The sequence below is a fragment of the Vanellus vanellus genome (assembly GCF_965231255.1).
Source record: "Vanellus vanellus genome assembly, chromosome: 5".
Classification (NCBI taxonomy): Eukaryota; Metazoa; Chordata; class Aves; order Charadriiformes; family Charadriidae; genus Vanellus; species Vanellus vanellus.
Window position 1 is genome coordinate 76,130,192 of NC_138910.1, and position 27,244 is coordinate 76,157,435.

The 27,244-nt window shown below is 40.5% G+C and overlaps 1 protein-coding gene across 1 annotated transcript in view; it reads right to left on the minus strand.

Annotated features, from left to right (window-relative positions):
- GLIS1 (GLIS family zinc finger 1) overlaps positions 1 to 27,244 on the minus strand; it is a gene marked incomplete at both ends in the record, with an annotated part of 209,752 nt that overhangs the window by 87,552 nt on the left and 94,956 nt on the right. The window contains 2 exons of the mRNA XM_082483601.1: positions 17,101 to 18,202; positions 24,497 to 24,695. Of these exons, the coding sequence (XP_082339727.1) occupies positions 17,101 to 18,202; positions 24,497 to 24,695 (1,301 nt within the window). The remainder of the gene's footprint in view (positions 1 to 17,100; positions 18,203 to 24,496; positions 24,696 to 27,244) is intronic.

Here is a 27,244-nt window from a genome sequence, read left to right on the forward strand (position 1 = left end):
CTTATTTTCCCCGTTGTGAGACTGTTTGCTTGTATACGTGTTCTTTTCATTTTGTCTGCGTTCTCTTTCTATTTATCTTTCCAAATATGTCATGAGTAGCTTTGGAAGTAAAGGAGAAACCCGTTCCATTCACATTGAACTTCATTCCTCATTGGAGCCAATGCTCTAGGAGGCTTAATAAGGCAGCAGGAAGGTAGTGCGATGAGCAAATATTTAGATAGCACAGACCATATAGCCCACATATGACTAAAACTGGTCACAAAGACTGCATTTATTTTGATAACTCAAAAAAAAGAGCTAGGATTTTACACTCCATTATTATTAATGAATAGACCTGGAACAAACACAGGAAGCCAAGCTCCAAAATAACTACTGCATAGGACACTGCTGCTAAAACCCAAAGTGCCAACCAAAGAGGTAATCAGATCAGAAATATCCAAAGAAAACACACACAGGGACTGTGGCTGAGCCACAGGACTCCCACACAGCTACCTTTTGCCTCCTGGAGGGGAAATAGAGCTTGTGTCTCAAACCTGAACGCATTCAGCACCCCTCCTGTGCCAAACACCAGCCCTGTCTATCCTGTCTCTGGTCTTTCCAAGTCTACATCCTACTACCATAGGGTCTGAGAAAACTCTTAGCTTCTATAAATGCAGGTGCTCTTCATGGGTCCTTTCCTGTTCTCAACCAGCTCCCTCCAGAGAGTGACCATCACAAATGACAGGTGAAAAAGGGGTATTTGAACTTTCTGTTGACCTTGGTAGTTAACAAGGTGTCCCCACACCAGTGCAAGTGTGAGACTGCCCCTCACGGATGCTCACTTGCTCACAGTCCTGTGGCCGCCTTGCAGGCCTAACTTTGATACCACTATGAGCATGCTGAAGGGGATGCAACTAACACATCGGCCTAAGCACCACTATCAGCTGTCGATTTTAATTCCTGAATTAACTGATACACTGTGCTAATAAATAATGGATGGTCCTTTTTCCACTAATTCCTATCTTAATTTTTTGTTTACTGGATACCCCAAGACCAAAAATTAAAACAATCACTATGAGTTAAAGTTAAAATTCTGCATCCACGATGAAACAGAGAGGGCCAGACTTACAAAGGAAGAAAGAATAAAGGAGTTGTCTCCCTTTCTTCTCCTTTTAGCGCTGCACATTGATATATTCAAATAAGACAGGCCCCCTCCCCAACCCCCAAAAGACAGCCAGGCATGAGTTGTCTGCTTAATTGAACAAACACTTGGCTTGCAGTGGGATATGACCACCTGTAACAAAAGGCTCCAATGTCTTATACCGTTTTGCCCTAAACATTGCTGTAATGTGCAATTACCATAGAATTCACTGAGAAAATAAAGCTCCTGGATGATTCATGTTGCGTATTTTCTTTAAAGCTGAGCTAAAAACTTCAAAGCCTCCCAAACTGAATCACCAAACTGAATCACCCTGTTTTCAAACACGTGAAGCAACTTATGGAGAGCAGCATTCAGAGGAACTGTGTGCAGCACAGCAAAGCCCAGGCCCATCCACTTCTGCAGCAGAAGCACTAAACATCTTGTGAACTGGGGCTTGATTATTAAGCTTGTATCATTCCGACCCTTGGCTGTGCTCCTGCTTGTTTGTGGTCAACGGAATTTTGCCCCTGCTTTCAGCGCAGCTGAAATTTGCCTTTAGGAAATGGCAGAGGCTTAAAGTTTGCAGCTGGGAAGGCTCCGTGCAGGTGCACAAAGGATGCAAACCCTTCTTTGCTTGGAGAGGCCATGGCTGAGGGACACCATGGGGAAGCAGAGGTGTCTGCTCGAAAGCGGACAGGCCAAAGCAAAGTACAGATGGCAGGGTGGGAGAGCAGCGTAAGCTACAATCCCACCTGGGAGCTGCAATGGCCACTTCACAGCTGCTCCACAGCATTCCACAGCAGAGAGCGCCTTCTCATCAACAAACATTTCCATATATTTAGCAGAATAATCAGCCTCTTTGCTCTCAGCCCTTCCCACTGACCTCTCTTCCCCTCCTGTAAACCCAACTTGATAGCGAAATGATGTGTCTATCATTTCTATAATAATGTTACGAAACATTTATCAAAATTTATCAGAACCAGACTCAGGTCGTGAATAAAGTCACTGTACACTGACAAATGTTGCAAAGAACAGGGAATCAGGACTTAAAGGCTCGCTGTTCTTCATCTTTCATAGTCTAAATTAAAACTGGCTGCAATCAGTCCTGGAAATTAGCCCCACTATGGTTGTTTACTAGTAACTGTATTTAAGCTACATTTGCCAGTATTCTATATTTACCATGTCCTTAAGTATACACTGGTGTCTTTGACTGCATGGAGGGACAGAGAGTTGAAACAATGACAATATTTTCAGTGCAACATTGCAATCAAAAGCACTCAATTTAATATACAGGTTTGATAGTTTGTTTTGTCTAAGGTAGCTATTTTGCTCACTGTTTTTTTTGCTTGAAATGTTTCCTGGGCAAAGTACCATAGATTTAGAATGACACGGTGCCATGTTTTTAAGGAAAATATGGTTTTGTTTAGGCTACAATTAGATGCTTTCACAATTTGTCTCTGGCAAACTGAGACTGAAAACTCCATAGCCAATTTGTTTAGCGTGAACTGAAGTAACACCTATCTTAGCAAAGAAACTTTTACAGCAAAAGTGCCTTCATCATAGTAAGACCTAAGAGTTTTCCTTCTAAAAATGTAGGGCTGCCATGTAATTCTTAATGCACACCAATTCACAAGGCTATGAGCCATGTATTGTTTGGAAGCCATGGGGGTAAATCAGATTATCATGAATGACACTAATGATCCCATACTTGCCTGAATATAATGCACATTATATAGTCTTGCCTTTAAGGATATTTTTTATGTACATAATTGGTATAAATGGCTTGCTCCCTTTCTTTTGTTGATTTTACAAAGAAATGCACTCAGGTACAGAGTCTGCCTTTCCCAGATTAATTATGTGAGCCAAATCAGCCATGCCTATCATGTGAGAAGTACCCAGGTAATGCCTTGGAAAAACCCAAGTACAATAAATGGAATAGGGTACCATAAAATGCATATGACTCCCCTCTACTGGATGGAGCTAGAGCAGCTGAGCTGTGTCAGTGGATCCTCAAAGCCATGCTTTAATAGAAGTCCTTCCACACTGACTAGGATGGGTTTGGGTTTTCACAGAAGTGGATCTAAATGCAGTTGTCAAAGGGAATTCCTGGGCAACCAGGGTATGCTGTCCTTGGACAAAGCAAGCATTTCTGCTAAGTACAGGTCAATTATAAACACAACATACAAAAAAGCAAGGGCTATAAAATGAGAGAAGACAACCATCACAGACTTTCAAAAATCCAAATGGTTTCTTTGCCTTGCACTTTTCTTTCCCAGCAAAATCAGGCCAGATCCCAGCTGGTAAAAACTGGCAAATTTCCATTAGCCTGTGGGTCATTAACTCTGAAAAAAAGGGGAGTTTCAAAACCAGTTTTGTGTATAGTGTTAGTTTCTGTCAGTGTTGCTATAAACAATCGAAATTGAAAGTATTTGGGATGACTACAATACCCATTTCTTTCTCTTGCTATTCAGAGATGTGTTCCAACACAGCTTTCCTAAAACAATTTACAATCAGAGCCTCTATCTGACAAGCTGAAATATTCAAAAACAAGCTTAATCTACCTTCTAAGTTTGCACTGCTAGTGTTACACAGATAGTCCTCTGTTGTCCACCTATAACCATTAGACAAATTCTTAATGGGTGTTCTTTCACATGCTAAAGGAAACAACTCATTTCAAAATGGCTCGTGCAAATACTAAGAGCAAGCAGAGAGCTGGTGTGCTCTGTACCTTCTGATCAGCAAATGCCTTTGCAAGAAACCTCAATCCATGCCAAATGTAAAACAGGAAGGCAGCATTATCATGCTTTTCATTATCTTGCTTTTCTGCCATGTCTATTGTGCTCAAAGATACCATAAAATTGACAAACATAACCTCAAGTACAGATTTAGCAGAGGAGATGTCTAGAAAGAAGCTGCTTCTTTCCCTCTCCCCAGGTTTTGCTTAGCATCATCTGATTGCGATCCCTTTTTGGTGCAGCTCCCATGGCCCCAGTGCAGCTGTGCCCTGCACCATTCCCCAACCAAACACAGACTTTGGGACACAAAGCCCCAGGGCTTTGGGACACTGAGCAATGCACACCAAACAAGCTTGATCCAATGCTCGAATTTCACTGCCCGAATTTTGAGGAAGTTGGACCAGGCATCTGCAGGTGAAGCTGCTGTGTTCAACAGTCTTTATCTGCCCAACTGCCCAGCAAAAATAAAACATCCATATGTCATGGCACAGTCATTTCTGGCACAATGGCCTATGCAGTACATTAGCATTCACTGGAATCAATAGCGAAGCTTTCATTCACGGTAAGGAGAAACTTTTTGTTCTATAAAGGTCAAATCTGGTAAAGGCAAAGCAAAACAAAAGGTATCTTTCTTGGCAAACTGACTGCTCTAGTCAGTCATCCCTGATTTCATACTTGCCAGCGTGCAAAGCAAGCATCTGTTTGTGAAACGGTCTGAGAGTCTTGCCTGGAAGGACAGTGGGGTCCACAACTCAGGGGACACTGAGCACCATCTCTCTGCATGGTTACTATCCCCAGCTACCTCACAGCAACATTGGGAGGACAAAATATACAAATAATATCTTGAGAGTGCAGACACCTGAAGGCTTAAACCGTACTCCTGTGCCTGCTAATGCAGTTCCTTCTCTTATGCCTAATTATGCAATCAATTTTCATAGAATGGCAGAAATGAGGAATAAGACAGTTTAAATTCAAAATAATTCCCTACAATTTATTTTCCAGATTTTCAGAAAGTATAGCTTATATTACTCATAAAGTTGGGCATCTTCGATTTCCACTATGAAACTATTCCACTCATATATATATATATCCCCCTCATTTTTAAGAAACTTTTACTGAAAGGTTAGCTTTAAATTTTCCTTTGCTTGATTTCGCCTGATACCCCTACTTATTCTCTATTCTCTTCTAAACAATCCCTCCCTTTCCTTGTTCTCCCCAGCCCTTGTTTAATTCCTTTAATCTTTCCTTAAAAGACCTCCTCTCTGCCCCCTTAATCATTTTTTTTAATTTCCCATCCTTTAGGCGAGTGCCAAAGATGCTAAAACGAGAAATGGATGCTTGCCATAAAGGAACAGAATTCCTGTAACTCCAAAACAGTTGAAATCATGAGAACTTACAGGCCATTACCCCATTATCTGAATGGTATTTTTACAGCACTAGAAATGAAGTAATGCAGCTACAAATATTCATGTTTTAAATGTGTTGTCATTCTAGTGGCCCAGCTACAAGCTGACTGAGAGGTTCTGATGGGAGGTTAGGGATATCACAGTCCACAGTTAAGAACACCCATGCTTTGCAAAGGTTCCTTCCACTCTGATCCCTTCAACTTTGCTCAGTGTTAAAAAGTCTTTCCTTTAAAAAGTCCTAAATTTGCTGCTTTTCAATATCCATCTGTGAGGAGAGATGATACAGAATCCCTCCCCTGGCCTTGCCTGTGATGGTCACTTCGTACTTCCAATACCTCTCCCTCTAAATTCAGCAAAGCCTCTCCACACCTGGAAGTATTTCTGATTGCCGCCTTTCAAGACCTGAATAAAAATGGTCAGTGACCACCTGAGAGAACTTTGGCATCATTTCAGCCCAGAAATAAGATATACACAAGAGGAGGTTTGCCAATCTGAAGCGTAAAGCGTGCTATTTAGCATCTACCTGGCTAAAAGACTTACACTGACTAAGCTAGTGTGCTCCGTGCATCTGACGCACATTTCTGGTTTCTGTGTGTTTGTTGTCATCTTTTCGCTCCTTGGCCTTGAAGACAAAGCACAAGCTAAAAAGTTTAGTCAGACCAAAGCATTGTAAACAGTGAACTCTGAGATCACCACGACCATGCAATTAAAAATGTCATTATGTTTGAGGGTATGCAGGAAGATAAAAGTCTGTGAATGACTATGATACTTTTAAATATTTTCACATAATCTGCTTTTTTCTGCTCTCCCCATGCCTCATCTGAGGAGACAATTTATTCCATGGAGGCAAGTGGGCAATGTGTCAAGTGTTAGATGTGGTTTTGTTGAGAGCACCCCACACTGAGTCAGGTCTACTGCTGTTTTTCTGTGAGTGCAAGCAAGTATCACAAGGTGGATGTCTTGCCAGATCCCTTCTCCCTGTAGTACTAGAATGTGTTTTCAGGCATCACAACTTGTGCCATTCCAGGAGTAGCCCCCTGGGCCTTGTTTGACATGGAGACAGTGTGTTCAAGATCTATGGGGAACTGAGTTGAGACTATGTCTCTTTATAAGGCAAAGAAAAGCAATTCCTATGGCTGGCGAATTCCTGTGCAAAGGCAGACAAATGTAGTTGTAACATTTTGAAATCAGGGGGAAAAGAGAGCAGGAATTGTTTCACATGGCTTTGAAAGATCCTGACTTACAAGTCACAGTGTTGACGATATACCTTTCCCGAAGGCACAGACACGAAGGTGTTCTGTGCCTCTGGGTGTACTGAAAGGATTATTGTAAAGTGACATGATACCCAGGATCGCAGAGGCTGGACTCAGTGACCCAGATGGCCCTACCAGTTTTGCCTTGTGTTTTCTTTTTTGTAATACTCCATCTTCCTCACTCTCTCACTGAAACAGAGTGAAATCATATCAACATGGACACAGCAGATTAGCTTTACAAGGTTCCCACCAGTCTGACATTCATCAGCTTTCTAATCTAATAGTAACATAATACCCTTTACAAGTACCCGTTGAAGCAGCATGCTCTCAGTCTGAGTCCAAGGGCTGCAGGTTAAATTGATACCCAGGTCCTGCATTCTACCAGCCACTGACTGACTAATGTTATTTCTGACATTCCCAGGCCCTGGCAGCCCTCCATGCAAGGGTTAAAGGAAAGTTGTAAGCAACGGTTCTAAAACACTTGGAAGAATCTCCTTGAATCAAAACCATTTCATAAAAGGCTCTCTGCCAGGCAATAAAATATTTTTGATGGACTCTTATTTTATCATTACCCATGTAAGAAAAATGTATTGCAAGAATCCCAACACAATTCAGGGAAGTAATCATTTGCAGATTTAGTAGGCATTCTCAATTGGCAAAAACGAAAGATTTATTGTAGGGATGATGAAACAAAGAGCAGTTGTGCAAACTTTACTGAGCTGGATTATGAGAACATGCTTTTTCCATTTCCCACTTTTAAATGCCTTGGATGCAGTTTCAAAAGAAAGATCAAGATCAATTATTTAACACTGCAGCTACACTGTACCTGAGTGTAGGATCTCTTCACACATATGTTATCTGTACACAACAATAAAAGAAGGTAATCGAGGGAAGACACTGCTATAGACAACAAAAGCAGACTTTGAAATAAAACTCACATTGTTCCTTGATTCCACAATCAGCCTGTGGATGTAAATAGAAAAGTCAGGCAATGTCTGTTATGTAAATGCATAGCTATTTGAAATGAAGCCCCTTTTGACTTACCCAAACAGAAAATACAGGTTACAGGGCACTGAATGCTCTATAATGGCAACACTTCCTTTGAAAGCCGCTGCAGAGCTGAATAAAATCAGTCTTGTATACCCTTACTCCCGTGAATATTGCTCTGAAGGAGAAGGGACTTTCTGGTCAGCAAAGGTGCATCACATCGACTTTAAGAAATAAGTGGAAGAGAAAACACTTTAGGAAGAAGGCAGTCTTTTTCTTGCCTTTTCTGCCAGGCACTCAATGTGTGACTTTTGGCACTTTGTGGCTGCGCCATTCTGGGCTCACGTACCCTGGTGTAGATTCAGGGTTTCTTTACAGTTACACCAGTGTAAACAGGTAATTTGCAGAGTAATTTGCCTTAATTCAGCTGTATCTGGAACTTGGGCACAAGAAATGCCATAGGAAGGCAGAAGCTTGAAAGAGCTTTGAGACTCAGCAGAAGAGGAACCATTAGAGATGCGAAATAGCATTATGGATGCATTACATTATTGGCCTCACCACCCCACTGTGATTATTCACCCTCGCTGTGCTCCAGAGAGATTTATTTCATTGTACTTGTGAGGAAATGGAGATCTAAGGTCAAAATTTCCAGAAGCGTTCATAAAATTTCAGTAACTCAGTTCCACAGTGTCCAGTTTGAGAAAGAGGACCTCAACTTCTGACACACCCTATTAGAGCAGGGCACCTCCAAAATAAAGCTATCCAAAACCAGGGCCTGCTTTTGAAAATCTTGCTCAACGATGTGAGTTGTCAGATGCCAGAAGGTCAAGTTTTGATATATTTAGTTTAAATAGCACATTATTTTTTTACTAGGCCCACTGGACTACTGGCTAAACAAGTCAGCGAAGGTTTCAGAATCTGGCCTATTGTGAAGCCCAGGCCGATACAAACACCCCGTGCTGCGGAACGATGGCTTTTTATTTCTCATCCGATTGTTAAAGGCTAACTGTTTCTGGTTTGCCCCGAAGTAACAAACAAATGCATCACATTTAGAACTGAGATCCAACTGCATAAATGACTGTATAAAGTTTTTAATGTGCACTAAATTCCTCTTTCTCCCCTGAGACTATACTATAAAGCCTCTGTGCTGCCTGCAAATGCAGATTAACATTTTTATTAAATGACATATGTTTCACTAATACAGAGTATTAAAATGTATTGGCCTAATAAGAAACATTAATGAGTATATCATTGGCACAGGTTTTAAACAATATTTAATTTTACTGCTTTTTAATTTGACCAAGCCTTCTGCCAGGTGATTGCAACTATTTTTCCTCCTTGAGGTTAATCACTGTTCAGAAAGCCTAAATCACTGAGAGTTCAGAACAATTCCATGCCATTTTTAATAATCCCCACAGAACACATACATAGAAATATAACAAAGGCAAGCATTTAACCTCAAGAACACAATCACAAAGACTTCATTTAAAATTTTATAACTTTCAAGCTCTCCACCTTCGAAATGACAAGATTAATAATACTCAGATGTTTTGGGTTTTTTTAAATGAGATTTCTGGGGAGGGGGGGGGGAATCTTCTCTCACTGTTCCTAGATATTAGATAACTGCAGACTGCATTCAAATCACTGAATGCAACCTTCTTTCCCAGACCTTCTGGAGACAACTCACTCTGCCAAAATGATGCTGGACCCTGCAAAATTATAGGTTTAGGACCCGACTGCTGGACACATCTTTGAGGTACTCCTGAGGTGTATTAAGACATTCCTACAGGAAGCAGGTAGTTCCCAATTATATTTACTGCTCTGTAAAACTTATGACTCGAATGGAGAATGCATCTGACCAGCTGAGGGTGCATCACTTTTTCTTTACTACTGTGGAGATTCATATAGTGAAACTGATGGACAATTCACTCCCAGACAGGATGCATAGTGTGAAAGAAATCTTGTCACACTTTTGCTACATGGGAAACGGTGAGCTACAGAAATCCTTAAGAGTTATTGCAAAGCCAGTGCTTAGAGGCTGGAAAGCTTCTCCCATTTTGCATCTTCAGATGTGATTATTTGATAGAATTCATTGATCTGCATGGCAAAGAAAGTGATCTTGTGGTGCAGCTGGAATGAATTGGGAGTTAAGAGGCCGCTTGCAAGATATCTTCAAAAGGTGATGCCCCATGAGAGGTTTATAGGTCTGTGCTGAGACTGGGGTTTGAATAAATCTGCATGTGGAGTATCATCCAGAGCCAGGCCACAGCAGAGCTGGAAATAATTCTGAGTGTCTTAAAATGAGAAAGAATCACTACTTACCGGGTTTTGTGGGACAAGAGGATAAAGACAAAAATGTGGTATCGAGATGTCATTTCTGTGTGCAAACTGGGCAAAGGGAAAGGAAAGGAGCCTAGGAGAAATTTTCCAAAAAGACCTGGGAGACATGCCTAGAAGTTTGTCTGGCAGCCAGACATTGGAGGCACAACTAACAAATTTCACTTTTTTAAGCTGGGCATATTCTAGCCTACATTATTTGACAAAGACTATGAATGACTTTGCTCGGCAAGGAGGAGTTCTGACACGAGTACCTCTTCTATGTGCCACAATGGTGTCAAGCAGCACACTCACTGTGGAGCACCATTTCTAATACAAAAATGTTTCCTTCCTTTAAGATGTTCTCTGTCAATCAGACAATTATCAGGTATTTCTCAAAAGCTGAGAGTGTTTAGGATTCTAACAAGTATCTGCTGCTTTGTAGGAAAGTGGATCATTTTCCTTCTTTTCAAACCTTGTCACAGTTGGAATTGTGGTAAAAAATACGTATTTCAGTAGCCAAATCAAAGCACTGAAGAATGAAGAGAAGATAAATCAGTCCAGGATGAGCTGAAATATAATTGTTTGGGAGACTGCGCTAACAAAATAAAAACCCTGAATAAATCAAATGGGGCAAGCTTTTAAGCAACCAAAAAAAGCATTTTTTGTTTTTGTTTTACAATTTTTCATTCTCAAATGGAAAGTAAAAAAAGAGGGGTTAAAATACAGCAACATTTCAGTACTTCCAAAATACTGCACTGTTTAGAAAATGTCAATAGTAACAAAATCTTCCAGTCCTGCTCCCTGTCCCCCCATCATTTTGTTTTCCAAATCGAAGGTGACCCAGATTCACTAACGGTTTTCTCCTCAAAGCTCTGTTTTACAACAATACCACTACTGATTTGAAAAAAATAGCATGGAATACCTAGTAAAATGTCTAACGTGGAACATGGAAATTAATATCCGTCCTTGTGCCACAAGGCTATCTGTTCCCTAAACCGCTCTCTGCTTAGTCCTATCACCTTACCTTCAGTATATACTCAGTATTATTAGTGGAAATTATCCAGTACTGTGAGAACCATAATACTGGTAATTAATTACATCATATCCTATGGCAGCGAGTTTCATACAGTGAGTACCCACTATGTTGTGATGATATTACTGTTACTATCCCACTTTGTTTCTTAAAAGACTGAACAGCAATATCTACACACAATGACCAGCTCTGTATAAATATGCCAAAAAAACTACAGAATAATTATGTTTTAACCAGGTTCGAAATCACTTAATAATGTATCAAGTCAAATGAAATAAAACCCTGCGGAATTAAATGCTCCTGTAGGACAAAGCAGTATATATTTGAAAGCCCCCTCCATGGAAGTTCCATGCTATACCTCTAACTACTGTATTTCATTCATCAGAACCCTTCAATGTCCTGTATAACATTTTTAAGGCACACAACTGAACTTGAAAACCATTCTGGGTGCTGGCAGCAACAGTCACAATTTACTTCATTTGTATTTATTTAGATTCATGCGAACAAAAAATACTGACAGCATGCCAGCCAGACCTAACCCATACCAAACTGCTGGAAAATAACAGAAAAGGCATCCAGCCCTGCTTGGTCAGAGCAGAATTCCATCTGGCCCAGCATCCTACACCTTTCTCTATCAACCTGATAAAGCAGATGCACCTCATTGCATGTCCTGAAGGCCAGCAATCCCAGGACCGCATTGGGAAACTGATAATCCCTCAGGGAAAAAACCCTGGCAGCTACTCCCTCTGCAGCTCAGCTCACGCAGGCAGGTCTAGAGCCCCTAAAGGCACCATACCATTGTGCCAGACCATTGCGCTGTACTTCCCGTCTGCACTAAGAACTGCGGATTTGCCTTTCTGTCCTACTGCACTGAAACATGGGACAATCCCACCCACAGCAGAATTTGGGCCCGATAACTTCTATAGCTTTTGCTCTGCAAGACCTGCTACTGTGGAGCTCTCCTGTGGACCGACAAGAGTTCAAATTCACCAACTGCCATTGGGCATGAGCTGACACAGTACCAAGCCTAAAGCCATTTGCTCTCCAGTGCCAGGGCATGCTTCAACCCATTTGTACTGTCATGTAATCTGTAGTGGTTTTTGTAAACAAACAAACATTGTATTTTCACAAAACCACTGAATTGCTGTCTGTTCCTCTAATCAGTGTTTTTAATGCTGCTGTTCCTTGACAGTATCGGGAAATGCCATCAGAGACCTAATAAAAAGAGAGATTTCTGGTGAGTCAGCTTTGAGAGAAAGGATGTTTCCTACTATTGACTTCAAAGGAAAGAAAGTGAGGCTAATATTATTGTTGGGTTTTTAAAGCACTCCTTTGGCATCAGTGCATGACACCCTCCACTCCAGAAGCTGAAAATACTTTCCAGACTTCCACAGCATTCCCTCAAGTCAGGCATGGAAACTTATTGTTTAGGTGAAGTAACTCAAAAGCATATAAACTGGTGCACGCAGACCTGTTTTCCCTGCAGATGCAGGATTGTCCCTTAGATTCATTTGTAGATGTAGCCTGTAGAGATCTCATTACTCACCATACATTGCTAGACACGTGCTCCCCACTGACCGCAGACAGCATAATACCTGCTATCTACTGGGAACAGAGATTCCGCAGTGGTTTCCTTAGCAGCAGAAGCAATAATACCGATCTACTCAGTAGGCCCCTTTCTCCTGTAATTGTAATAACCAGGTTGCTGCCCATGAAGAGTAACAAGTGTAGCCCAGCCTTCTGATGAAAGTTTTCACAAGTTTATGACAGGTCAAACCACCTGTGTCAGAGATGTACAGTAAAAATAACAGGAAGTTCAGCCAGACCGCTATCTTGCATAATCTGTACAAAAATCTGTTTCACAGGTAAATTGCAAATGGTTAGTTTGTGTGATGTAGTGATTTGAACACAAGATCTATGCTGGAATGCTGGAATTGCCTCAAGATGCCTTTAGGCAAGTTACGTATCTTCTCTATGTCTCAATTTCCCCATGTTTAATGCAGTACCTATAATGTCTCACCCTTAGGGATTCAAAAGAACTGACTACAAGCAGCACAGGTGCTGAATTTCACTGTATACAAGACAGCACCCAAATCATTGCATCATGACTATTCCCAAACTGAATGTGTTGCATATATACAAGAATAAAAGATTCTGCTTCAAAGTCTTAACTATCTAGGCAAGAACACATTGTGACAGACGCATCTAGAACACACTCAGGAGGGTTTTGTTTCTTTGAAATACAAGAACTAGAGACATTAACAATGGCTATTATCCCTGTCCAGCTCCTTACATGGATATCACATACGTTATAATACCTAATTTCTACAAACACTAATTGAATATGTAGAAATTATGTAGAGATAAATATATTTACCTTGATCATGTCTGTGGAGGCCTGCAACATAGGTTCCCTGAGCACATACGCATGCAGTGATGGGAACTTAATTTTCTACTCTTTATGAAGCCACAAGAGTGCAAGAGGGTAAACTAATAAACCAAGTATGGATTTGTCCAAATCAAACAATTCTAGACAACTAAATGAGCAGCTCTATATTTACATTTGCAAGCAGAGGCTTAAACCGAGGATGCAATATCTGGAGATCAGCAGGGTTCTACCCACCAAAGTACTGGAAGAACTGAAAGACAGCAAAAGATGCAGCTACGAGAAACTTTTTAAAAAAAAATAAAAAACATTTAAGCTTGCTAATTTTTGCTGTCTCAGACAATCAAAATTCCAATTGTCTGGGACATCAAATCTAAAAAAGCATGAAATTAATCTTCAGAAGTTAAAGTCTTAAAGGCATTGCATCATTATTTTTGTTGGATATATTTTTGATTATAATGCAGATGAACCCCAAATTTAATAAAACTAAAATAACATGAGTTAAGTATGAAACATAACAGGATATTGCAAAGAGATTAGGTAGTTTCCTTTAGACTACTTGCAGAGCCCAAGGAAAAACCAAGCTGAGGGACACAATGACGGGAAGGCACCGCTTAATTAGCATCTTTAACAGAATATGAAAACAGAATATGAAAACAGAATACTCATAGTACTGGTTTTGGCAATGAAACACAGCGAGAAGGCACTGGTTAATTAGCATATTCAACAGAATATGAAAACAGAATACTCATAGTACTGGTTTTGGCAGTGAAAAACACAGCGAGCAGAATATGGACCTGAAACATCAGTAGTTTTCTACACCAAATACTGTTTTGCCTGTCGACTGTCTGTAGTAAAGAAAAAAGCAGGCTAGCTAAATTTAAACCAGCTGTAACGATGAGAGTGTTACAGTTGGACTGAAGGAAGCTTACCTCATGAAAGTATTGTGGAAACTGCTGTTGGAAAGATAATAAAAGGATTAACTGCAGTTTTAGTGAACCATTTACTTTTCAATCAAAATGTCTCATGTATTTCCTGTTCTCAAGTAGCTTGAATTCCAAAATTCCTTTGTCTATTACAGTACATAGTAGCAAAGCCTGTCATAAGAAATTAATAATTTTACATGGAAAAGTACTTTTATGTACGAGGGCAGGGTGCTGCTCACTGTTAGCTTCTCCTGAGCAGTTCAATACCTAGTCAGCCAGTAATCTTACAGAGAGGAACAAAAACAAGGGCTTAAAAAGAAAGTACAATGGGTAATTGTGACAGCGAAAGAAAATCTCCACTACAAATACCAAGAGATGTAAAGTTACTTTAACAGGGCTACAGCAAAAACGAAACAAAATCTCAGACCTCTATAGACAGAGAATGAATTGCCTTCTTAATTTGCAGGAATAACAGCACAATTATTACCACATCAAAAGAAAAGCCATCATTTAAAATGACATGACATCACTGCACAATGAAACACTGCACAGCAACCCTTGTTTAAAGTGGAATGGAATTTGCTGGGCAAATAATCCCCACTTGATATTAATAACTTTAAGAAGCCATGTTTCAGCTTTGGATCTTGTCCCTGCTAGATCAAGGTCTTTCCAGGGTAGAAAACTAAATTTGCAAAGACGACATATTTTTCATGTGCTCACTTGGATCCAGCTTTACTCCACACAGGACTCCAGGTTGGAGTCCATGGATGCATGACTGAGGAAGGTTCTTATTCTGGGAATAGAAGAGTTAACTGCAAGCTGTGCAATTTAAAGCTCCTAATTCTGATTGGGCCATTCCATGTATAGGAACAACTACAATATCTGCTCAAATAAAACAGATCTTTATGTACTTACATGCCAAGGATATATACATGTGCCATGAAGGCTGTCTGCAGTATCAGATGCAAAGGGTTTTCCAACCTATTCACAATGTTAAACCTTGAGATGTTATCAAAAGCTGGTTCTTTAATGCAGATGAACATAATTGAAAGAAGGAAATTTTTAGCATTTGCTAAGATATTACATGATTTAACATCTCTGGTTTATCCAGTTTCCTGTAGGAATGGGAATGTAACATTAGAAATCTGCTATACAATACCTGACAAATATGCATTTTGCAGAAAAATACAAAAGTTCCCACACCCATGGAGTCTACTGAATCTTTCAGCATCACAGTAAAACTAATCAGGGTTTCACGTTTTAAGCATTTCTTTTTAAAAGTGTGAGATAAAAGTGGGAAGAAGACAGATCTCATTCCAGATGATAAAAACACTAAAACCGAAAAGTAGGCTGAAATAAAATCTGTAAGTATGCTTTCACAGCTCACTTACTTATACTTTTGTTTGGAAAGAAGCAATTAACTTGCATTATCCTTTGATGATTTATGACCAAATAAAAGATATGCACAGGAAGTTAAATTCTATTGCACTTTTACAAATTGTGATTGAGCTACTTCTGGAAGCAAGCAAGTCAGTTCAAGTCAGTTCTTTCTCTCAAAGGAAAAAGAAACAGGTAAGTCTTAGAGCATTTCCATTTTATCTTGGACAACTTGATGGCGTTCTCTAAGTATATGCATTGTTTCCAGTATTATTTTCTAGGAAATACCCACTGAACAGTGCAGACATTAAGATAAGGTTTTTCATTTATCCAATGGAAGTAAAAAGATGATCAGGATGACCACTTACAGAGAAAATTTTTCTCTGTAAAACATTTTGAATACTGTTGTTTTCTTCCTTCTCCTTTCCATAACCATTGCAGGCCAGAAAACTTTTTCTTGAACAAATGAAAAAAGTAAGCTTTTTATATAAACATTCTTTCCTACTCCTCCATAGAAAGCTACAGCTTGCCATGTAAAAGTTTCTCTTGATCTAACTTCCTTACAAGCATTTTCCATTATATCCTTCTCTGATCAAAACAATAAAATAGACATATAGTCGAAACTCCTGCCTATCAAAGACCCCAACCTGCTGCCATAACCATTCCCTTTGTTTGTACTGATTTTTGTGCGTGTGCCTGCGTGTATGTGCATGTAAGCACACGCGTGCACATGTCGGTGTTACAAATAAGACTTTCCAAATTTCATGGCCCAATTTGGAGGCTTATGTCAAACTTGTTTTGCTTCATCTGTTTCAGTCAGGGTCTTATATCATTGTTGTTTCAAACATGTGGAAAGCTTAATGGAAGTCATTAACTTTTATTTTAGTTTGGCCATATTGTCATCATGGTGGGCAGATGCAGAGATGGTGTTATTCCCAAGATCCTCTTTTTGGAACACTTATGTTGTTTACATCTTCTTGATCAGAAGAGAACAATGGTTTTTACTTATTTTTAAAGCTCTGTTTTGCAAATTAAAAAAGCTCCTAACAACCTTTGAAAATGTAATTAAAGATATTCCTTTTATTCTTTTAACTGTTTAAAATCCCTAACAAATTTCTTTTTCTTTTCTACACTACCATTTGAAACTTTTGCACTCACAACTCTTTGGGTTATTGTTCAGCTGAAAGAATGAAAAGAATTTCATTAGATGTGTTTTATGTTTCTTGATTAAAAATGTCACCCGAGGCTCAGTGACTCGTTTTACGTTAAATGACTTCTGCGTGCTTTGATCATCACTTTATTAATGCTTTAATGAATATTAAAAAAAATAAAGCACTGTATTAAAAGTTAAGCTCTCATATAAGGAAATTGAATCCCTTTTCCAAGAACTACAGTATTTCTTACTCAAACATTTCCTTCCAGATTAAGGTTTTCTCCAATTCCCTTTTAGCCTGCTGCAGACTAAGTTACAGGAAAGCACAACAATTATATTGGAATAATATTGAAGAGAGAGCAAGAGTAGTATGTTTCTATTCAAACAAATATATTCCAGACTTACCATGCACTTGTTTGGTTTTTCTCCGGAATGAACCCTCATATGAATCAGCAGTTTGTAACGAGCATTGAAGGGTTTATATCGGCGGACACAGCCTGCCCAAAAGCAAGTGAAGTCCTCTCCTTTCCGCTGGTCAATGTGAGTCTTTTCTATATGTCTGACCAGTTCGTCTTGTTGGTCATAAGTGGCACTGCAGTCAATCCACCGACAGACCTGTTTGCCATTGCTGAGCTCCTGTTCATCCCCGTCGCTGGGCTGAAGGGACTTCGGAGACATTGAGGCGTGTATGTGAGGCAGTGTCCCTTGAGTTTGGCTTAGTTGCTGGTGTAGATGGTAAGGGGGAGGCAGCCCCTGATGATGTCGAAAAAGATCAGCAGTGGAGGAATAATCATCAGCTGGTTCTTGTTTTAAGAAACTCACCTTCTGGGTGCTGTGCGAGGTGTTTTGATGAGGAATGCTCGTACCATTCATCATAAGGCTGAGGCTTCCATTCTCCTCGACTTGCTGCATTTGTATCTGCTCACAGTCACCTCTGTCACATTCAGCGGAAATAGGTACAAGACATGCTGAAGGGGAGGGAATACTGCAAGGGTTTCCAGGCTGAGAGCAAGACTGGGGCCGAGAGGATTTTTGAGCACTGTGATGACTGATCTCCACAGGATGAGAGGAAATGCCAGCTGAATTAGTTCGCAGTCCATTCACACAGGTGACCAGTGACGTCTGTGATGTGCGGATGATAGCTGTAATATCAATTCCTTCAGCTGAAGACGGCACAACAGAGATGCATCTCTTCTTCAGGTTGCTTGTTTGTAGCCTGGCCGAGTGCTGAGGGGTGCCAAGTGACAAAGGACCCAGGGAGGAGCTATGTTCATTATTAAACAAGTAGGATGAAAGTGAATTTGAAAAGCTATTATTCATTAGGTCTATTTCAGGATGCAGACTACCGGAGGCTCTCAGCTCCATCCCCTCCGTAATCCTCCTATGTGTGGAAGCCTCAGACAGAACCTTATAATCACTCAGGCATTCTTGTTTAATGTGCTGAGCCGGGTGACTTCCATTCAGGCATGGAGCAGCAGAATCTACTGAGTCTTGAAACCTGGGTGACCTGTAATACAGTTTTCATTAAGCATCACTAACTACCACAGGATTTATGATTTTTTGTACAAGACACAGCACTTGTTAAGCCCTGGAGAATAGAAGCACTTACTCTCTGTTGAATGTAGCCTGTTTAACGCAGAAATTACACCGAAAAAATCTGCAATGCTTCCTCTACAACCCTTGTAAAGGCAGCATCGTTTTACACAGGATTAATTTTACACACTGGGTTACGCATGGAACAGACAATCTCCCCTCCACTGCTACGGTCAGTTCATCAATCACAATCTAGGTTTTCAATGCATAATAGATCGGGCAAAACAATAGCTGAGAATGAAGTTTGAGAGCTTTGGGCATTTTTGAATAGTTCAAATATCGGCATTTTCCTCAGAGCACACTGGGAAAATGCCTTGGCATTTTTGTTCACACAAATCAAAAAAAGGCTAGCTGAGTTTTGCTTACATGTCAGAGAGATGCCTTCCTTCGCTAAATTAAAAAAGGAGCAAGAGCAGTGGGGAAAAAAAGAATACAATGAAAGAACAGCTTGCTTTCCACCAGTGGTCCGGAGTCGATGAGAGACCAGCTGAGTATTTACTTCTAAGAGTTCTACAACAGATAACTAAGAAAAGTTCACAACCCGTAGATTTAAACCGGCAGACTATGTGTTCCCATTTCCATTTTTCCTACTTAAGTCTGCATGGGTCTGCAAATCAAAAGAAGATTGTTCTGCAGAAGTGATTTTTAATCTTTTTCGATGTGTGCTGAATCCAACCACTCAGGAAGCAGAACCTTGAGGAACCCCACATAGACATTTCAGAAAAACACTGCATTTAGGAAATGTTTCCTCCTAACATTTTCTTCCAAGCAGTAAGCAATTGGTTTACGCCTTAAAATAAAACACTTTATCTCAGCTACAAACATTTGCTGTGGATGATCCAACTGTGTTTTTTCTTAGGACCAGCAGGTGTTCCTTAAATATCCCTAAAGCATGGTAGGGTTTAACCTATGGCTTCATCATGCAGTGATGTGCCAGACCGAGAAGAGGAAACAGTACATCTGTGTGCAGGAAAGCTGTACCTGAACTAATAAACTCTGCAGAGAGGTGCTCCATGGCTCTTAAGCTGACATGTTCCACTTAAATGAATTTTATGCTTTTTTGATGCAAGCACCACCAAAGCTGAAGAAAACCTGGCCATTTAGCAACTTGTGCATGACACCACAGCTAAGACAAATCTAAAACATTTTAAACCATAAGGTATTTTGGACATCTGCATACATTAAACTGTGAAGCTGCTGAATAAATGGCATTTATTTTACAACTTAGATGATTTTATCACTATTATTTCTATTAATCCACCGCTAACATTAAGACGGGAAGCTGGGATGCCTTCTAACACTTCCTTGGTAACAGCTCTCAAAGAACTACCAATTAGAAAAAACAAAACAACAAAAAGCTTCAAAAAGACTTACTTCCCATGAAATTAAAGTTGTCAAAAAATTACATCTGTCTAAGGCACACAACTGTCAACACTGCATTCACTAGTGACAGGTTTCTAAGCTCCAACAGTTTGCAGCCAGTAGAGCTTGATACAAAAAACCCCAACCTTTACGGTCATGAAAGAAGTTCATTGCTAGAAGAACAATCAAATCTTGCATTTGCCACCAGAAGTTTAAAAAGACTACATTTAAAAAATTTAGAGGTTTCCATAATCCATTAGTTATAATTCCTCCCCTTAGGTTTCCACAGTTGGTCTCAGGGTAAACTTAAAGCACCTGGTTTTGCAGATGGTAAATTAAAAAAAAAAAAAACAACAAACCAAAGAGTATTCATACATTATTTTTTAACATTTACAGAACCATACTTCTGTAAAATATGTGGCATAAGCATACGTAAAAACCTTTTATTGCACATATTTGGGAAGCTCTGCCCTGCTTGCTTGTAGCTTCACTGCTCAGTAGAACGTGTGCTGTTTTACACTCATTCTGAGAAAGTTTTTACAGCATACCATGCCAGGCGCAATATTTCCTATTACTTAGTTTCTTCTGTACAAGAACTCTTCTGAATAATTCTGTTTGTATCACAGTTCAGTGGTCCCAAAGCCTCAGGCTAAAGTAAACACAACACATTTCTTACATCATGTAAAGCTAACCCAAGCCTTACGTTTCAGCCTGTGATAATTGGTGTCATATTATTAAGCTTTATGCAAAGCTCCCATCTTGCCAGAAATCCATGTGAGGAGTTCAAGCTGGAGTCAGTGCACAGTACCTGCAAGATGGATACAAACATCCATATCCTGAGAAACAACAGGTTCCCAAAACTCCCAGCAACATCAATCTGCATTTCCAGTACAAGATCTTACTCGGAGTCAGGACTGTATTGCTGTGATGCTGCAGTGGAGAATGAGACACACACAAGAGAGGAGTTTCGAACCAAAAGGCAAGCTGGAATACCTTATTTCAAAAGCAAATGAGATGAAGGCATTGAATTCATGCTTCCCATTGCCACAGCCGTGTCTTATCCAGGCTCTGCCTACACAATGATAAGCCCAGCCTGCTTGCGCAGATCAGAAGCAAGTCTTCTGGGAGCTACAGTTTCCTCTGCAGCACTGTGTATTTAAATACATTATATAGTCTGTGTTAGTTAACTCTGGCATTCTTTCTGGCAGAATCTGGCATTCTTTCAATTTCCTGATGTTTGAGTGTTGGGGTACTTAATGTCAAGGTTGCATTAATGCAAACTTTCTGTATTCTTGGCAGAATTTTGCCATCATTGTTCTAAGGAAAGCCCTGTTCATTCCTCCCAGTCCTGGATGGTGGTGGGAGAAGGGGCACAGAAACAAAACTGGCAGGAGAGAGAGACAAGGTACCTGGCATACAACCTGCTGGGTGGCTCCTCTTGTACCAATTGACTATTTGCTCCTGCAATGGCATCTTGTTATTAAAGCCAGGGATCAGATCCCAGGCCTGGTAACCACAGGCAATGCTGGCTGTAAGGATTTCAGAATCTGGACAGTAGTGAAATATAAATTTATGTGAAACAATCAGCCAAGAGGAGAGCAAGAGGGACAAAGGACAGCAGGACAATGTAAAGCCACTGTGTGGACACGTGGATTGGATAAGCAGCTCTGGGAGGGCTTCCAGATGAGCGACCCTGGGAGGGAGTGGGGTCAGTGGGAGAATATACCCCACAAACCTCTATTCACAGGGACCATCCACGTACAAGGGATGGGCAGTCTGAGGCAACAGAATTGCTGCTTAAGCATGTGAAAGCTGAGTGTAAGGCCTTTGAAGAGTAACAACAGCCTCTCAGAGGATACTAAGGCAGTGTTTCCAAAGAGACTCCCTTACGTGGTAATTGGAGCCAGAGCACGAGGCCAGTAGCACCGTGCCAGAAGTACTGCAGTTCCCAACTGCCCTCAGAGGAAAAGATGACTGTATCTGAAATCTCCAGATTATTTACAAAACTTACATGCCTTCAGTTGCCACTGTAAATGCGCAATCAGTGATAACTGACAGTTTTAAGAAGCTGGAGGGGATTGTTCTGCTGCACATCCACGGACCCTCTGCAACACTATCTGACTGCTCTGATGTCTTCCCCGGGTTTTATGTGCCGAGCACTGAGCACAGTGTGGGCGGGTTTGCCGTGTCTGATAATGGATTATTTGACAAAAAGCCAACATTAGCTGTGGGCTGACTCCAATTGTGGTAAAGAAGGTATTAGGACTTTTCCAGTCCCACACACATTGCATTCACAGATAGCATGTAGCAGCAATTATGTTGCACAACTTAAAAGCTATTAACTGAGTGGAGAAAAGGGGCCAGGAAGAAGAGGAATCGTGATTCTTCGATTAAGGCAGTCATCCCTAGAATACAGTTTCCGAGAGAAAGTGATTCTCTCGGAGAAGCTGAAGGGGATAACAAGTTTCAGTGCACTGAGGGGAAAAAAGGACAAAGCCAATCACAACCCCAAATCCTGAGGGAGATTTTGGGTTGCTAGGGGAGGTGGTCTCTGGTTTGTTTGGGTTTGCCTTGGACATTGCATATCCTAGAAATGCAGAGTTGTTCAAAGCTCAAACCAGAGAGATTGTTTGAATTTTTATCTCCCTTTATTTCTGTGCTGGTCACCACAGCTGGACAGAACAACCAAATAGAGTTTGTCCTCATCTCTGTGTGCTCAGATATCTGCCCATTCCAGCCCTATTTCTCTCATCCATTTTGATTCTTCTCATCTGACGAAGGCTGAAATCTGGGGAGGCACAGAGCATCCTTGGCTCCCATTGACTGCACTGAAACCCAGTGGGCATTTCCCCCCCCCCCCCCCCCCCCAGTTATGTTCTCCTGTTTACAGATCTTCAAGGAAAGACCATGTTTTCTGTTACTTGCTTGTCAAGAACCTTTAGCATTACAAACACCATGAACAGAAACTGTCCTAACTGCTGTCCACCTTCTCTCACACACACCAAGGTTTTGGCTCTGTATGATGTTTCTCATGAGTAGCATGGTGATAAAATTAGACACTGTGTCTGTGAGGTCCATAGAGCAGAGCTAGGCATTGGCTTTACCTTGCAAATCCCATGCAGACAAAAGCAGTATAGCCCAGGTGGACATACAAGCAGAGCATGACCAGTGGGACACAAAAACAACCCATAAAGGAAGAGTCCTTCAAGATATTCTCCAAATATTTTGAAACTGTTGCTTACAAGCAGCTTCAAGGCTTCAAACCATGCTACAAAGAAAAGGGAAGGGAATCATGCCTATCACCTGCTACTTTCTCATGTTATGCAGCAGACAAGCCTTTATGTTGTTCTGGGAATCCTCTTCAAATGGGGGCTGGAAGGGGTTCATATTTCTGAGGGTGGGTACTGTGATGCCCGGTATGCAGGTATCTGTCATTTCCTCATTATAGATTTTACAAAAAGGTTCAAAAAGATCTAAGCAGAGTACTCTCTTCCTCCTTTTGTTTGCTCCCACCCTAATTATCTTTGTTTCATAATTGTCCTCACTGACAGAATAAAAAAAAGGTTGATAACTGCTAGTCCCACATTGAGCCATAAAGAAGCTACAAGGAAGCAGACTTACGTCCAGCTGCAATAGCAGAATATTTTGTTATGTGGCATGGATATTTGTCCTTTTCAAATAAACAAACAAATAAAAAGCTCTTTCCACTTGCTTGCCATATTGCTGTGCCTCCTCCTCCTGAAAACACAGATGTTCTTACCCCACCAGTAAATGGAAAAGGGGAAACAAGACATAAATATGTATAATAAAATCAGAAACACTCAGATTTCCAAGACCAAGCTATAGGCCATATTTCCTCTTGCTGTGACTATGGAAATTTGGGCTTGATAGTTCCATGCACAGAGTGCCAATTATTCCAAGTATCTAAGATAAAGCCTGCAACTTTATTGAGGCTTTTCTTTTCTACAGCTCTTCAAAAAGGTCAAGATTATTCCGTATTATGTCCCCTGCCAAAAAGTAGTGTAATTAAAATAGATGGACAGATTTTAATTTGTAGCAGGCTTCTATTCACAATGGATGTCTGTTTAGGGTACTTGTTTAAAATCTGGTAATGTTAAATTTGTAACAACAACAAAAAAATAATGGAGTTCTGTGTTTTCATATAATTAATTTATAGCAAATGTTTAAATAGAGATTCTGTTCATAGCATATCCAACTACAGTGTATATATCAAAACCAGAGACCAAATTTTCACATTACGGCCTTAAAAGCAAATACCAAGGATGTGGCTGTATGGGAACATTGAAAATACTTCATTAAAGGAAATGCTGTAAAATAAAAGTGGCATTGGCTTCCTGTAGGTTTGATGGTGGCATGCCAAACTGCCATATGGGAGACATTGGTTTGCGAGTAAGTATCATCTCTGCCTTCCAGGCTACAGTTTGGAAACAACATGGCATTGGGGTGGAGGCTGGAAGTAAAGAGGAGGCAAGTCTGACCCTACTTAAGGCCCTAGCAAAACGCTCATTGACTTTTGAGCATGCTGGAAGAGCCCCCACTGAGAAGCTGTATTTAAACTTCAATTCACGGGGCTGCGGCTGCGTACACAGTGACTCCTCCTGGCACTGCCTCGGACAATTGTCTGTGCACATGTGCTTGTCACTGCAGTGCAAACCTGCAAACGAGCAGTGCGGTTAAGTCAGCATCCAAAGGACTTCCAAAATGAAGTAAAACCCAAAAATACTCTTCCAAATATAGCACTCACTGTTATTACTGGGAAATAGTTCCAACAAAGAAGCACTCGAGAAGAACAAAGTATATCAACCAATAAAACTTGCAGTGATACCTTATATCTGAGTGCGTCAAGTTCAGCTGACCAACATGAAGCAGTCTCTCACAGGACAGTGGGTGGTCTCGCATAAGGGAGTTTCCTGTGTGGATGAACAGACCTTGTCTGCAGACAGGTACTGAGCTACTTGTCGTCTCCATGTCCATCATGCTCTTCTTCTCAGAGATCAAATTACAGTGAGTATAGCCACCGTTTGCTGTCAAAAAAAGAAAAAAATCGTAAGCTTTTGACTAAAAACCCTCTATACTCATTACCTGGTACACTCATTTGCATATTTTGTATGCTTATTTTGGATCTCCTTGTAAAATTCCTGTAAATGACATGGCAGTGGAAATGAAAGGTTTCACAAGGAAGCAAAAATTAATTGCCAAGGAATGTGGATCTACAAATTATGGTTGTTTAGTTCTCTTTTTAAGTTTTGTGGCTGTTTCACACTTCATAATCTAATTCAAAAACTTAGTCTGATAGCTTGCATTCCTTCTGTGTAATTTTATGTCAGAGTCTTGCCTGTGTTAGATCTTGGAGAGAGATGTTTCAGAGTCCCTTTATTTTCGGGGAGAGGAACTCTCTGAAAACAGTGACGTAAGTCAAGTTTTTCTTTGCAGATAATTATCTCTGTGATTATGACTTTAGATGGGCATGTTTCTACTTTACTGTCAGATCAACAGTATTAAAAAATGTAACTAATTTTGTTTTGATGTATATATTTAACTGTATTTTCCAAGTAAGCTGTTACTATAAATGCTAATGCTAATAATAATATATTCTGCTCTGGTGAATATTAAATTTTACCAGGCTTGGAAAACCAGACTAGGGCTATAGCAATATTCTTCAGAAATATATACATAACCACAAATGACAATCTAGCTAAAAAGACAGGACAAAGGAGGAGCTGAGAATTTCGATTGCATTGGTCAAACATTAGCAATTCCATTAACTAAAGCATATTAGTTGGTTTTTTTACCTCTAGTGAACTAATCAAATACTCCTAGGCAAGCATGTGTAAAAGTATTTTTAAGAAATTTAGCCTTCAGGGGCTAGTTAAAGAAAGCACAAATGCCATTTACCATCTTTTTCACTATTGCATATGAATCGTGCTTTTAAAATACTAGATCTCCCTCTAATCTGTTGTTTGTTTTTTGTTTTTTTTTTTTATGGAGACAAAAAGTAATGGGGTCAGATACTAATGGCAAGCATATTTCTGTAGTTTTCAGAGAGAGTCCAGAAAGTCACTCCTTCACCCTTGTAGCCAATGCTCATGGTGATGGGTTCTAAAGAGCTAGACCGCATTGTAGTTCTCTATGGAGGCACTGAGTGTTGCACACTGAGGAAGATAACATATTCTGTGGTCAAAGTGACAGAAAAGATAAAGCCTGTGCTCAGTTTCATACAAATCGCTGATTCTCACAAGCATCAAGGTTTGTCCTTTACTAAGGTGTTATAAGGCACGATTAATCTCACCATAGTTTTGCTGTCTCTGAGTTTTACCCAGATAATGCCTATGTTGTTCAGCAATCCCAAAACAGGTGTCTAAGATGAGCTCATGCAACTTCAGGACATGCTTTCCTCTTCCCCTTGACTATAGAAGGCGCCTAAACAAGTAACTTAAATTGACTACCTGACTTTTAGACAGCTGCAAATGAGTGAAATGAATCCCTCTGAGTAGCCATAGGACTTACAAATATTCTCATCACAAATAACCTACTTTACACTGCTCTCAGGTCTGGTCCTTCTACTGAAAACCACGTTGGACCTGCAATTGACGGCACAACTTCTACCATTTCAACACTATAAGTTGTGGTATTACCCAGAGCAGGTATATGTTGATTTAGAATCACAGAATCAGAGAATGGTTTGTGTTGGAAGGGACCTTCAACGATCATCTAGTCCAAGCCCCCTGCCATGGGCAGGGATGTCTTTCACTAGATCAGGTTGCTCAAAGCTTATCCAACCTGGTCTTGAACACTTCCAATGATGGGGCATCCACAACTTCTCTGGACAACCTGTTCCAGTCTCTCATCACCCTCATCATGAAAAATTTTCTTCCTTACGTCCAACCTAAATGTACCTTCCTTCAGTACCTTCCTTTAGTTTAAAACCATTGCTCCTTGTCCTGTCACTACAGGCCCTAGTAAAAAGTTTTTCTCCGTCTTTCTTATAAGCCCTCCTTTACATATTGAAAGGCTGCTATAAGCTCTCCCCAGATTGGCCTTCTCCAGGCTGAACAACCCCAACTCTCTCAGCCTGTCCTCATAGGAGAGGTGCTCCAGCGCTCTGATCATCTTCGTGGCCCTCCTCTGGCCTCGCTCCAACAGGTCCATGTCCTGGGGGCCCCAGAGCTGCACACAATACTCCAGGTGGGGTCTCACCAGAGTGGAGTAGAGGGGCAGAATCAGCTCGCTCGACCTGCTGGCCACACTGCTTCTGATGCAGCCCAGGATACGGTTTGCTTTCTGGGATGCAAGCACACATTGTCACCAAGATCCCAAGTACTTCTCCTCAGGGCTGCTCTCAACCATCACCCAGTCTGTACTGAGCTTTACACCTATATAATATAGGTATTAAACATTTTATAGGTATAATATTATATAATTAAACAGGTATCACAGTATCTAGTTCATTATATTTTCATTATATAAGGGTAAGTAAAATTGTACTCATGAAGTTTTGCAACCGCTGAAGTTTTGTTACATTGTTTATGAAGTTCCAATCAGAGATAGTGCTCATTTTAGTCAGTTACTGCTT